Below are 15,268 nucleotides of genomic sequence, written 5' to 3'. Positions count from 1 at the left end.
GTCAGAAGCTCTGTCAGTGGAGCAGACTTGCTTATGCTACGGAGAGGCCTCTTAAACAAAAAACAAGCCGAAACAAACAAAAAAGAAACTTGTGAAATTGTGAAGAATAGCTTGGTCAGTGACTGTTCAGCATAGAAAACCATCTTCATTTCTAGAACTTTTGGAAACAAAATAGCTATTTATTTGAAATTCTCACCTAATTCTTTGCCTCAGCCATGCTGCCTTTCTTCTGAAGCACTGGTGGTTAGAGAAAGCAGGTAATTCATTGAATACATCCTGTGGGTTTGCTCATGAGGGAACTGTCACAGTCACCCAGTGCTTCCTTCTGCTGACTTGCACAACATGACTGCACCCCTGCCATGGACTCTCCGGAGTTTGCAGTAAGGTTCTGGTCTGTGACAGATGAGTCCCTGCAAGCAGAGAGTCTCGATTCTACTCTTGTGTCACTCATTAACTAAGAAACTAGCTCAGTGATGTTGAATTAATTGTCCTCCTCTGAACCTAGTTCTCTATCTGGAAAATGATCTTTATTGCAGAAAATTCTGTTATTTTAAGATACATTTTATGGGGCTGGAGAGATGGCTCAGAGGTTAAGAGCACTGACTGTTCTTCTAGAGGTCCTGAGATGTAGTGCCCTCTTTTTGCCTGCAGACATGTATGCAGGCAGAATACGGTATAAATAATAATAAATAAAAAATAAATTTTATATTGCTAGTACTCAGTTTTTGACTTATGTACTGCTTTATAGGCATATTGTCTAATTTTCAGAAATTTAAGCAGCTTCTTTCAATAGGATCCAATCAAAGGTATAATCTAAATTTAGGTTATGATATGATGTTCAGTTACATGAAGTTTAGATTTTGTTCTTGAAATGAAATTGACTTTTAAGATGTTATCTCACAGAGGGAAGGAGCTCATGAGGCCCCACCCATAGCTAAGAAGCTATTGGCGATTGAAGCGTAGGTTGCCCATGCTCCAGTGGTTGGTGCCCTGCATTTGTGCACACGTGGCAGCACTACTGGGCTCGGTATGTTATGAGGGTAGAGGAGTAGACACGATGTGGAATAGAGTCCTGGAGGAACTAGAGGTAGGGAGCAGTATGATCTAAATATAAAGTTACTTACCCAGCTATAAGCCTGAGCTCCTAAGGGAGACATTTATTCGTTGGTGTGGTTATTTGAGACAGAGTCTCTCTGTGGCTGTTCTTGAACTTCTGGATTCAATAACATTCTTAGCTCTCCCTCCTTAAAAGCTGGAACTACAGGTGTATCCCGCTGAAGGTGTTAAAATCAAACAAAAGCAAAGCAGGAGGCCCTTTCAGAAATCAAGTGCCTAGTTAATGAGTATTTGTTAGACCTGGTTTTGTGGATAAAATATGAGTTTTTATGTCCAGGTAGAATTTGCTCCTCAGTTCTTGATGTCACCTACTTTTAAGCCTAATTACAAGCTGACAATTTGTATTTTGTTCTTTGTGTATTTTAGCAACATGGCCAATGCCTTGGCCAGTGCCACGTGTGAGCGCTGCAAGGGAGGCTTTGCGCCTGCTGAGAAGATCGTGAACAGTAATGGTGAGCTGTACCATGAGCAGTGTTTTGTGTGTGCCCAGTGCTTCCAGCAGTTCCCAGAAGGACTCTTCTATGAGGTGGGTCAGCTGAGCTGTCTTTCATTTTCATGTTTATCACCAAAGATTGAACTGAAGGGCCAGGTATTTAGTACTGGGAAGTCAATGATGAAATGCATGTGGAATATGTAGGTTACACCTAAATAAGATGCCTATGTATACCTACCTACATTCATCCCCATCAGTTCATCTTATTCCAGAAGCTACAGAATCTTGTGACTGCCTATCAGACTAAGTACTTCTTTCTGTTCCAAGTACAGAATCCTTTCACAAGGCCTGCAGCAGAAGCATCTCTGGCCTCCCTCAGTGCCTCCCCGTACCTGGACTCGTCCTATCCCTATCCCTGTGTCTTCCTTTATCAGGATATCATGGACATCCTCTTGAAGAGGAACCTGTGTCACCTACTTCCTCATTTCCAAGCCTGGAAATTTCTGGAGATTTCCATGCATGTAGTTTCTAAAAAGGGTCTTATGTGGAATTGAACATTGCAGGAAACACACTGTGTTTAGCCCTTCTGTGTGCCTTGAGTTATTTCTAAACACTTGTTTTTCTTGATGTCATTAAATGACCTGTACTTCCACCATTATTGAAACACTTTTATCACAGTAAACAAGTACTGTGGGGATGACCTAGGGAAGCTCACCACCCACATCATGAGGGAAAATGAGAGCGACAACTTTGGCAATTCATTTTTGCTACCACACCACTTAACATATCTGCAAATATGTGTTCTTTATATGGCAATATATGTGTATAGAATGATGAGATAGATAAAATGTCTATTCTTTTATTTCTTTTTTAATTATTATTTTATTTATGTGTATGTGTATTTTGCCTGCATGTATGTCTATGCACTGTGTGCATGCCTGGTGTGCTTGGAAGCCAGAAGAGGTTGAGAGTCACTGGACCTGGTTGTAAAGAAGGTGTGTGCTGCTGTGTGGTTATAGGAATTGAACTCAGATCATCTGGAAGAACAACCAGTACTCTTATCTACTTAGCTATTGCTTCAATCCCTTTAATTTTTCCCCCCACTTTTTGCCTACCAGACTTAGATTTTCCTGTGTCTTTGCTTGAGGAAGGAAAGGTAGTTTGTAATTCTCAATACTAAACTTACTAATACCACTGAGATATTTTTCTCACTACTGGAGAATAAAATTCCCAGACCAGCCTGGAGAACATCATTTGTCTCTCAGAGATGCTTTAAAAAAACAAACTTCCATTTGTGAATGGTCTGTATTAATGTAACTCGAGGAAATAACATTGAACATATAGTTACAGGATGAAATTTATACATCTCAGGAAATAAACAAGCAAACAAATAAACCTTAGCCGTAGGGAGATACGCTTTTCTCTTTTCTTTCTCTTGAAATCTTTTTGTCAGGAATGATACCCTAGGAAATGTGAAGTGACAATTATGGAAGAACAGGAGCAGGAGAGGTCAGAGTCCAGTCCAACTTCAGGAGAAGAAAAGATGGAGGGAGTTCCCAGGGTATATAGATGGTGGTGGTGGCCAGACACTACTGAGTCTGAATGGCTGTGATTGGTACAGAGAAGTACAAGTTAGGCCCCCGGAGCATGGGAGGGAGGGCTGCTGATAGAACTGCTGTCACTCAATTTAGAGAACTCTTCTTAGAAGTTGACAAAAGGCTCTGAAATTCAAACTCAGCCAGATAATTCTGTTTTGATTTTAAGATCTTTATGATGAATTAGGTACGAGTTAAGATAAATATAAGTTTTTATTACTCACACCTAGATGTTAATACACATAGGTTAGGAAAGTATAGGCAGGGATAGAGAGAAGGATCCACGAGCCAAAGCTTTATTGGTTATTAGCCTCCAAACAGGTCTCCCATGAAGAGTTTTTACTAGTAGGTTTAAAGCAAGTAGACACAAGTTTCATCTGAATCTGTACAGTCCATGCTGGGTATAGCAGTCAGCCTAGCCACTCAGGCTGTACCTAGCTAACCACAAGGAAGAGGTTGTCAGGAAACAGTGATATATGACAGACATCTGGATTGATCACACCGAGGATCTGGGAGGCATAGAACTAGAGACAGTTAGGATGACTAAACCCTGCCTTAGATAAAAGAAAGTATAGCTTCTATTCACAGTGAAAGCCAAAGCAACATGTCATCATAGACACTCATGACAAAGTCCCACAGCATACATAGAGGTCCCAGAAATACGGGGGATGGCTTAATCAGCACGACTAAGCATGAGATAAGCATGAGGACCTGAGTTCAGATCTCCAGCCCTTATGTAAAAAACCTGGAATAGTGGCACGTGCCTTTAATTCTATAGCTATGGAGGTAGTCCCACCTGGGACTTGCTTCCTGGGCTCTAGCTGAGATCAGTGAAGTTAAGGTTGATGGAGCTCCTGTCTCCAAAATATAAGGTGGACAGCAACTGAAGAAGATGCTAGCCATCAATCTCTGGCCTCCACATGATCATACACACATATATGTATAGCTGCACACATAAATGCACACAGACAAAGGAACATGTCTAGATACATACACATTAAAAACCAAAAGAAGAGGGAGCACTGTTGTTCATATTGTATAAGTCTCCTTTAATCCCCACCTCTCTTTTCTTTTGTGACTGTGAGGTGAAAACATGACAACACAGCAGATAGCGGTGTGTGGTGTGACAGGTGTCATTTAGAAAAGGTCAGTTCTGTTCTGCCCAGCACTTTGTCTCCTGCCTGATCTGCCCTCAGAGAGCATCATGGACAACAGTCCCTCTTCATGCCTTTCTCTAGTACTGTCCTTTTGCCTGCCATTTCGGCATTATCTGGCACTATCTTGCTTAGCCCACAGTAACTCCTCCTAAGCACCTGCTTCTACATGTGGTCCTATCACTTGCAGAGCCGCTTATGTTTGGTCAGAGGGAAAGCTTGGAAACAGCCTTCAGCAGAGCAGAATAAAATATGACTCACACTTGTCCTCCAGTCCACTCCTACTTCTCTTCACTGCTGGACTATAAATAGCCCCCTACTATTCCAGAAGATGTTACGAATCCCAGAGTTAGGCTATTAATGGGCTGTTGCCCTATGGGTCCTATTTTAACTGCAGTGCTTACCTCTTAAGGGTCTTTTTCTCGCCAGGGATTGTAAGCCTGAAGTTGGAAATAAGAACTTTACTTTTGGTTAAATGGCATATTAGAAAAAAACTATCCCTGTCTAAGAACGTTACACCGTGTTTGTATAATGAAGCATGCAGGGCAGGACATGTGGATTGGTGATAGAGTGCATGCTTGCTTAGCATCCAGGAAGCCTAGGTTCAGTCGCCAGCACTTCAGAAGACAGTCAGGAGAGCATATCTTCTCTAATCCATTCCTTTGCTATGGCTTTTTTTTTTTAAAAGTTTTATTTATTTCTTATGTATACAGTGTTCAGCCTGCATGTACACCTGCAGGCCAGAAGAGGGCACTAGATCTCATTACAGATGGTTGTGAGCCACCGTGTGGTTGCTGGGAATTGAACTCAGGACCTTTGGAAGAGCAGCCAGTGCTCTTAGCCTCTGAGCCATCTTTCCAGCCCATTGCTATGGCTTTTATCTTTTCCCAGAGCATCCTCCTTCCCTTATTTCCACAGCCCTTACCCTTTCTTTTCCCTTGGGTACAAGCTGAGGCAGGAGATTTGTGAGCTCAAGACCAGCCTGCTCTGCTTAATAAGACCCTGTCTCAAAAAAACAAAAGACGAATTTTGTTTACTACAAAACATGATTCTCTTTTCTTTATAGAACTTCTTTTTTTTTTTTACTTTCTTTTTTTTTATTGAGAAAAGGAAGAAAAAAAAAACAAGTTTCCACCTCCTCCCAGCCTCCCATTTCCCTCCCCCTCCTCCCACCCTTCTCCCCCTCCTCCCACCCTTCTCCCCCTCCTCCCACTCCTCTCCCCCTCCCTCTCCAGTCCAAAGAGCAGTCAGGGTTCCCTGCCCTGTGGTAAGTCCTAGGTCCTCCCCCCTCTGTCCATATCTAGGAAGGTGAACATCCAAACTGGCTAGGCTCCCACAAAGCCAGCACATTGCGTAGGATCAAAACCCCGTGCCATTGTCCTTGGCTTCTCATCAGCCCTCATTGTTCGCCATGTTCGGAGAGTCCAGTTTTAACCCATGCTTTTTCAGTCACAGTCCAGCTGGCCTTGGTGAGCTCCCAGTAGATCAGCTCCACTGTCTCAGTGGGTGGGTGCACCCCTCGTGGTCCCGACTTCTTTGCTCATGTTCTCCCTCCTTCTGTTCCTCATTGGGACTTTATAGAACTTCTTGATGCATTGGGTTAGATGGCTAGGATAGTCATTCTTCTAGGCACAATACGAGTCTGGGAGCAGACTCTTGTTCACTAGACACAAGCATTCCTGCTGCATCTGCACTTCTCTTAAGCATAGACTAGCTGGATATGAATGCATATGCTTGTAATCCCAACACTTGGGAGAAGCAGGAGGATCAGGATTTCCCAACACCCACATGGTGACTCACAACCATCCATAGCTCCAGTGCCATGGGACTTTATGCCCTGTTTTGACCATTTTCAGCACCAGGTATATATGTGGTGAACAGACGTACATGCAGGCAAAACACCTGTAACAGAAAAATAAATAAACATTTTTATTTTATTTTTTTCCAATACAGGGTTTCTCTGTGTAACAACCCTGATTGCCCTGGAAATCACTCTGTAGACCAGGCTGGCCTCGAACTCACAGAGATCCACCTGCCTCTGCCTTCCAAGTGCTGGGATTAAAGGTGTGTACCACCACTGCTTGACATAAATAAACATTTTTAAAAGTCTAAAATTTTGTCTCGAAAGAAAAAGAGAATAACGAAATAGCGACATAGAAGCTACTAGGAATACTACCCAGATGTGGTCCCTACTCACACAGTGATCCTTTCTCCTACAAGATGTGGTTTAAAACATGAACCTAAATTTCTCCATTTAGGCATAAATCTATCCCCTATGAAAAATAAGGTGCTTTGCAGCTTTGTTCTTAAAAAGGAACTGATTTACCCAAGGTGTTTGCCCAGGAGATTTATTATAAGACATCATTACTAATGTTACCAGCCAGTGCCCTCTGTTTCATTCCACATCTTTTTTGAGTCCACAGAGCACTTTATCTGTCTTAACATGGAGCACTGTTACATTTCACTCTGGCTCTTTATGACTGTACTCGTCTTCCCATTTCACTTTGAATACCTCTGGCACAAACTGTTCATATTGATCTGACACCTCTAACACATGACTGTTAATCCCAGCACTTGGGAAATGGAAAGATGGATCAAGAGCTCAAAGCCATCCTTGACTACACAGCAAGTGGAGACCTTGCTTCAAAAAGAAAAAAAGAGTCAGTGCTGTTTTCCATGAGATTTCAGTATGTGCAGTTGTCTTCTAATGTGTGTGAACCATTATTTTATAAATCTACCAACTCAGTAGTGGCTTAGACTAATTAAATGCTATTTTCTGGAGGAAATGCCCATTTAAACAGCCCAAACACCAGCAATTAATGGTTCTGAGGTATAGTTTTGTGATACATTGATTATCTCCACTAAAAAGAGTATATTTTTTCCTTGAATTTTTTTAGGATTGAACTAAAGCTAACAGTTTCAGATGGATCAATTCCAGAAATCTTTCAAACTGGCATAGACTGAACCAAGGACCAGGGCCTAGGCAGGGGCCTTGTATGCCACAAAACCATCCAGTATGCCCAGGGCTGAGTTCTCTGTGTAATGCTTCAGACTTTCTCTGTCCTGTTTTCCCAGTGTGTACCTTTCTCCCCCTCACAGAATATATTAACAGGAAAGACCTGTTGGTAATGGATGCTGTAATGGAACAATGATTAACAAAGAGTTTCCTCACTCATTTCCTCTAGTACTGTATCCTGATTATTCAGGAAGGCTGGGACCCAGAAGTGAAGACTGAAGGCAGGAAACTCCAAAGCCAGCCTCTCTGCTTATCTACTGACTCACTTGTTTCAGAGCAATTCGTGACCAGTGTATAAATCACTAGGTGAATGTCCAGCATCTGCACATTCCTGAAATATGGCCATCAGCTCAGTTTCCAGTTAAGCAGCAGCCCCCTCCCCCACCTCTCTGGTAGGAATCTTCACAGAACTCCAAACCCTGCAACTGTTGCTGCTGGAGCTTCTCTTCCCCCACTCTGAATAGTTTCTGTCCCTGTGGGTAGAAGGGCCTAGAGTTCTTAGGCATTCGCTTGGACAGCTCTAAGTGGAACATGGTGTTTCTTACAGGCTTATTGTATTTGTGGTGGTGTCAGTGAGAAACATCCCCTGTGCATCCTTTCTTTGAACATTTGGTTCCCTGCTTGTGGTGCTGTTTGGAGAGGTTGTGGAGCCTTGTGGAGGAAATACGTCACATGGAATGGGCTTGGAGGGTTTGTCACCTCACCCCACTTCCTGCTCTCTCTCTCCGTTTCCTGTGTGTGAATAAAAATGTGATCAGCCAGCTTCCTGCTCCTGCCACTAGGTCACGCCTTCCCTGCCTTCCCTGCCTTAATGAACCCTGTCCTTCTGGAACACAAAGCAAACTAACCAGCCCTTTCTTCCTTAATTGCCTGGGTCAGTTTCGTCACAGCAAGAGAAAAAAAGAACGCAGTTAGGGTCTTCCATGTTATACTTTGACCTGGGGGTTTAATGTAGCTATCTAAAAGATAGTGTTTTTGGAAATTTGATTCTTCAAAATTGATGGCTTCTGATTTTTCTTCTATTTATATCCTAGACTTTTACTTTAGATCAACTTTTGGATTCCCAGACTCTTAATTGAGACATGTTCTGCTTCATGGTCTCTACAGCATATGGAAGAGACAGCTCATTACAGCAGAGTGCTGTTAGGACAGGAGTGGTCGTACCACAGAGAGACACAGGATCTGAGATTGCAAAGGAATCTGTACCTTAATCCTTGAGCTGTTTCCTGGGGAGTTTTTTGACTTGGGTCTTGTTTTGTTTGTTTGGTGTTTTGGTGTTGTTATGGGTTTGTTTGGTTTTTTTGCTTGCTTTTTAGAGGGGAGTTGTGGAGTGGTTTTTGTTTGTTTTGTTTGGTTTTGAGATGGGGTCTCACTGTGGCATAGCTCTACCTGGCCTCAGAGATCTGCCTTCCTCTTCTGAATCCTTTCTGATTTGACTGCTAATATATTTGTATGCACAATAGTACCTGCTTCTCAATTCCTATTATGATGACTTGCTCTAGGACACCTCTCACATGGAATCCTTTAGCCTTTAAAGCCTCCCAGCTTTTTCTGCTCTGTACTTTCTCTTTTAGGATGAAGCTTGACTTGGGGAACTATGTTGGGTGTTCTGTATTCTGGTATGTTGTGATTTTATAATTGGAGAGTAGTCATGACATCTTTCCTTTTAAGGTTTTGCCTTGTGCACCCCTGATGAATGTCAAAGGCATCCTTTTAAAAAAAGTTCCTGTGAATGACCTAAGAAGATGGCTCTATGGACAAAGTACTTGCTTTGCAAGCCTCCATGAGCTAATTTAGATCCCCAGAACACACTTAAAAGCCAGATTTTTGGCATTCTGGCCCAACATGGTGGCAACAGGGAACCATCTGCAGCTGGGAGATGTCTGACATCTCGGGCCTGGCACACCCTGTTCACTTAGAAGGTCCATACCAATTACTGAGCTGTAGTAGTCCTTGTGGGCAAGGGAGACAAGCTGGTGACCCATGAGAAAGCACACACCCATGTTACATCACCCAGTGGAAGGGCCAGCTGTCACTGCACACAGGTCACCTGGATGGGGAAGACTGTGCTGCAGTTCAAACATTGGGGGACTTTTTTCTTCACAAGTTCTTACTGGGCACCTTTCCAGTTTGCTGTCTGACTAGATTGTCCTGAAGTTCCAGGTCAACCAAGTGGAGATCTGTGCCCTGTTCCTGACGCAGCTGTCAGCACACAAATTCTAAATATTTGTGGGCTACAGTGAGATTCTTCTGTCACGCTTTTATAAGTGCCCTGTGTAACTCTGCCTCCAAACTATGCCCTCAAAAGATGTATACAAGTCAACATAGGTGGATGTTCTTGCTTACATCAATCTGTATTCTGCAAAGGACCAAAATATAGGAGACGTGACGTGTGAAATAGAGTGAGAAGAAAGCCTGCCCTCAGAGGATGATCACAACTCCAGGCTGATGTTGAGTAAAGAGTCTGGTGTTGCCAAAAAAAAAAAAAAAAAAAGCCAGATGCAGTAGTGTGTTGAAGGAGGCCACTTAGTCCCTAAATAATCACATAGAAACTGTTTTATTTAAATCACTACTTGGCCCATTAGCTCTAACTTCTTATTGGCTAACTCTTACATACTAATTTAACCCATCTCCATTAATCTGTGTATCACCATGTGACAGTGGCTTACCGGCAAAGTTTCAGCATGTCTGACTTGGCAGCAGCTCCAGGAGTCTCTCCCAGCATACAGCCTAGCTTTCCCTGCCTACTTCTGTTCTTCCCTGCCATAGGCTCAAAGCAGTTCTTTATTCATTAACCAGAAAAAGCAACACACAGACAGAAGGACCTCCTATACCAGTACTCCACAGCTATGGGAAGATGGGAGAGAGAGACAGGAGAATTCTTGAGAACTTTGAACAAGTAAGGTGGAGAACAAGGACTGATAACAAGTTTATCCTCTGACCTCTACTATCTGCTGGTATACAGTACAGTTTGCACATGGGTGCTGTACCCCCTCACCACCATACACTCAGATTCCTGTGAGGCTAACACAGAGCATTGATGAGAAGCTCTGAGCAGGACTGGAAAGATGGCTCAGTTGTGACAAACACTTGAGTTTGCTTCTCAGCACCCATGTGAGGCAATTTACAACTGCCACGCATGTACCCATACATGTATGATACATGCTTCCTCACACATATTTATATTTTAAATAAAAAGATCTTTTTGAGCTATAAGCATGGTTATCTTTCCAGAATATTGTAATTCAATGAATTAGTATTCAGTTCTTTGTACTATGTTTCAAATATCTTACCATCTTATTAAGAAAGAGTTTGGGCCGGGTGGTGGTGGCGCACGCCTTTAATCCCAGTACTTGAGAGGTAGAGACAGGCGGATCTTTGTGAGTTCGAGACCAGCCTGGTCTACAAGAGCTAGTTCCAGGACAGGCTCCAAAGCTACAGAGAAACCCTGTCTTGAAGAAGGAAGGAAGGAAGGAAGGAAGGAAGGAAGGAAGGAAGGAAGGAAGGAAGGAAGGAAGGAAGGAAGGAAGGAAGGAAAAAGGGAAGGGGAGGGGAGGGAAAAAGGGAAGGGGAGGGAAGGGAAAAGAAAGAAAGAGAAAGAAGGAAAGAAAGAAGGAAGGAAGGAAGGAAGGAAGGAAGGGCTGGAGAGATGGCTCAGCCGTTAAGAGCATTGCCTGCTCTTCCAAAGGTCCTGAGTTCAATTCCCAGCAACCACATGGTGTCTCACAACCATCTGAAATGAGATCTGATGCCCTCTTCTGGCTGCAGGCAGACACACAGACAGAATATTGTATACATAATAAATAAATAAATAAATAAATAAATAAATAAATAAATAAATAAATAAATAAATAAAAAGAAAGTAAGTAAGTTTGGATAGGGTTCAGTGGTTAAGAGAATTTTCTGCTCTTAGAGAAGACCTGGACTTGAGTCCCAGAACCCATGTAATTTGGGCTTACAACTGCCTCTAACTCCAGTTCCAATGCCCTCTTCTGGCTTCTGTGGGCATCTGCTCACACAGGCTCACATACATACAAATAAAATTTTAAAATAAGCGAATGAATTTTTAAAAATAGTTTGAGTTACTCCCATAAAGATTAATAATGAGTTGTTTCTCCAAATAAAAGAAGTTGTGACCTTAATAGTATGCTGTGAGCTTAAATAAACAGCAAAACAACAGAGGTTTGACTCCCAGGAGGCACCACGAGGACACACCCACACCCACAATCACACCACGGTTATTCAGCAAGCCAGTAAGGTTATTAGCATTTGAACACCTTCAGTCTGGAGCTGTAGTCAGTGTTCTTAACTCAGGTGATATCCTACTTCTCACAATTTATTTCTATAAAATATTGGCATATATGGCATATACACACACACACACACACACACACACACACACACACACACACACACACATATATATAATGTCTAACTAGGAAAAAGTTGTACCTTGAGTTCTGGTAAGCTATATTTGGCACGGGCCCATGAAAAATATTTGGAAGGAATGGGCAACCATGTTCATCTCCACAATGCATGCTTTCTAAGGAATATAATTATGTTTTTATTCGGGGCTGGGCATTTGTTTTGGTTTGTTGAGACAAGGTTTCCCTATGGCCTCAGACTCAAAATCCTCCTGCCTCAAATATCTTGGATTACAGGTATGTAAACCACTATGCCTGGCTGTTTAGTTTTCAAGTCTTCATTGGTCACTTAAAATAGTGACATTATGCCAGGCATGGTGTTGCATGTCTTTAATCACAGCACTAGGGAGGCAGAGGCAGATGGACCTTTGTCAGGGTCAATCTGGTCTACAAAGAATTCTCGGCCAGTCAGGACTACTTACTGACTTTGTCCCCCCAAAATAATTAAGGAGCTAAAGAGATGGCTCAGTGATTAAGAGCATCTGGAGGACCCAGGTTTGATTTCTACAACCCACATGATAGCTCACAATTGTCTGTAACTCCAATTTTAGGGGATCTGATGCCCTCTTCTGCCTCCGTGGACATCAGAAATGCAAGGGGGTACAGACATACATTCAAATAAAACACCACACACATAAATAAAAATAATTTTTAAAAAATATGCTAGAATATGTACACCTTGTAAATATTTAGGCTTTCAGTAATAATTTTTAGATACTGACCTGAAATAATGAGGGGAATAAGCCCCTTTTGTTTGTCTGTTCATGAAATAATTTCTTTCTGTGCTTGTTTCACATGTGTAAGTTCATGGCCCTTGTGTTTTTTCTTTCAGTTTGAAGGAAGGAAGTACTGTGAGCATGATTTCCAGATGCTTTTTGCTCCCTGCTGCCACCAGTGTGGTAAGTTTTACTGCTGAGTATAAGTAAAAAATAAGTCTCACAATCATAAAATTCACTGTTTCAGTCTCTAATGTTATGACAAAGCACTCTAACTCGAAAGAGCTGAAGGGAGGAAAGGACGTATTTCATCGTCTACTCCCAGGCCGCAGTCCGTCCATCACTGAGGGGAGTCCAGCAGGAACCTGAAGCAGAAGCCATGGAGGAATAGCTTCGGACTTCAGCTCAGCTGCTGTTCTGTATTTCACAGTCCAAGCAATGGTGCTAGTAATAGTAAGCTGGGCCTTCCTAGATAATTAACAATCTAGACAGTTCCTACAGACAGGCCCAGAGGCCAGTCTGATCAGTGTAATCCTCAATTGGGACTCCACTCTCACATTCCCTAGGATGTGTCAAGTTGACTGACAGTTAAAGCTAGTTAGGGCAGTCATTTAACGCTAGAAAGTGCAACATTTTCTTTTAGATGGTGCTTATACATAGCTATAAGAGATGCTTTATCTGTCTTCTCTGTATCGATAGTATATATCAAACTAGAGAAAGTCCAAAATCTGGAGAGAATTGGTTTCTATGGACATGTGGGAAGAAGCATGTAGTGAGCCTTCTGCAGTGATTTCCCACTGCACATAGCTGACTTGCTTGTGGTCTGGCCAGAGAAGAGACAGGGAATATTTCAGTTGAGTTGATAAAGGTGCTTATGTATAAAGGCATTTCATTTGTATTTTAATAAATAAAGCTTCCCTGAAGATCAGAGAGTAAAATAGACCCACTGATCAGCCTTACTGGCCTTTAATCCCAGTAGCCACACTAGTTTGCCATAGAAACTGGTCTTTAATCCCAGCCCTAAAGAGGATTATAAAACAGGAGGAGACAGCTCTCAGACACAGTCTCATTCTGAGATTCCTAGAGGCAGGATCGCCGTTTTGGAGGGTAAGAAGAGCCAGTGATTGGCTGTTTTGCTTCCCTGATCTTCAGATGAACTCCAATTTCTCTCTCTGAGTTTTTATTAATCATGCTTCACTTATGTACTTGACTCACTTACTGTGACCACCTCAGTGGTGTCTCGGCTAGAACATGTCTAGGGATTGGAGACCCTGAATTCAATGTTTAAAATGCTTAGTGAAGGAAGTTGGTGTGAATTATGAGGAAAATGTGGCAGGCCAGTCATGATCCCAGCACTCTGAAAATAGATGCAGGAGAATCTCTGAATTTGAGGCCAGCCTGTTCTCCATAGTAAGTTTCAGTCCAGTCAGGGGTACATAGTGAGACCCTGTCTGAAAACACAGCAGTAACAAAAACCAGAAAATGTGTTGTAGAGACTGAAGTTATAACATTCAGTGATACAGCCGGGCTGTGGTGGCGCACGCCTTTAATCCCAGCACTCGGGAGGCAGAGGCAGGCGGATCTCCGTGAGTTCGAGACCAGCCTGGTCTACAAGAGCTAGTTCCAGGACAGGCTCCAAAACCACAGAGAAACCCTGTCTCGAAAAACCAACAGAAAAAAAAAAAACAAAAAACATTCAGTGATACAACATGCTCAGCCTTTGTTCAATCCTAGGACACCACTGTGGGGTGTGAGAATAAAAGGAAACAGTGTGTTGATTTCAGTTGTCTGTTTCAACAATGACCATAGACAACCAAGAGGCACTGGAGGAGCTCATGACCTTTGGAATTCAGAGATATGATAAAAAGTTTTAGATGTGGCTACAAAATAGAAAATGAGGACTCAGATGAAAGAAAGATCATTTGTCTGCTCTCTTACTTCAATAGACATAGTGTAAAAGGCTTTCTCTTAAATTAGGCTGGTGGGCTGGAGATTAAGAGCATTGACTGTTCTTCCAGAGGTTCAATTGCTGAGTTCAATTCCCAGCAACACACAGTGTCTCACAACCATCTGTAATGAGATCTGGTGCCCTCTTCTGGCTTGTGGGAATACATGCAGGCAGAACTTTGTATACATAATAAATAAATAAATCTTTTTTTTTTTTTAAATGAGGCTGGGATTATAGTTCCAGGACAGGCTCCAAAGCCACAGAGAAACCCTGTCTCAAAAAACAAAAACAAAAAAAAAAAATGAGGCTGGTAACAGAAACCTGTAATCCAGATACATGGGAGGCTGAGGCAGGAGGATCTCAAGTTTAAGGGAAACCTGAACAGCTCACTCAAGGCCCTATGTTAGAAGGGAAGATTCAGAGTGCTGGAGATGGGATGTAACTCAGGCAAAGCAGTAGCTTCGCATTTGAGGAGTGCTAGTCAGTCCCTAGTCCCTAGTAAGCCCTCCTTAAACACTTGCCCTTTTATTTATAGCAAATAACACCTTATGGTGTGTTTTGTTCTTTTCTTCCCCATAGGTGAATTCATCATTGGTCGGGTTATTAAAGCCATGAACAACAGCTGGCATCCTGAGTGCTTTCGATGTGACCTCTGCCAGGAAGTGCTGGCAGACATAGGGTTTGTCAAGAATGCTGGCAGGTAGGACTGTTAGCCAGGTTTATTTTGGGGTTAAGCTTGTTAAACCTCTCAGGGTCCAGAAAGATTCGCTATTGCAGGCGAAAATTGGCTGGGGAAAGAAGTCTGAGGGGTAGAACAAATTGACTGACTTGAGCACGTTCCTCCTGCATGTTTCTTTATTCCATGA

The 15,268-nt window shown here is 42.5% G+C and overlaps 1 protein-coding gene across 11 annotated transcripts in view; it reads left to right on the top strand.

Moving 5' to 3' along the window:
- The window catches only part of Lims1 (LIM zinc finger domain containing 1), a 117,182-nt gene that overhangs the window by 83,274 nt on the left and 18,640 nt on the right, over positions 1-15,268 (top strand). For all 11 annotated transcript variants that reach the window (XM_075980241.1, XM_075980244.1, XM_075980238.1 and 8 more), the window contains exons 2-4: positions 1,483-1,642; positions 12,571-12,637; positions 14,982-15,102. In XM_075980241.1, the coding sequence (XP_075836356.1) occupies positions 1,483-1,642; positions 12,571-12,637; positions 14,982-15,102 (348 nt within the window). The remainder of the gene's footprint in view (positions 1-1,482; positions 1,643-12,570; positions 12,638-14,981; positions 15,103-15,268) is intronic.

This window comes from Microtus pennsylvanicus, chromosome 7 (genome assembly GCF_037038515.1).
Source record: "Microtus pennsylvanicus isolate mMicPen1 chromosome 7, mMicPen1.hap1, whole genome shotgun sequence".
Taxonomy (NCBI): domain Eukaryota; kingdom Metazoa; phylum Chordata; class Mammalia; order Rodentia; family Cricetidae; genus Microtus; species Microtus pennsylvanicus.
The sequence above is the reverse complement of the archived record's forward strand: the minus strand, read 5'-3'. Positions and strand labels throughout refer to the sequence as shown.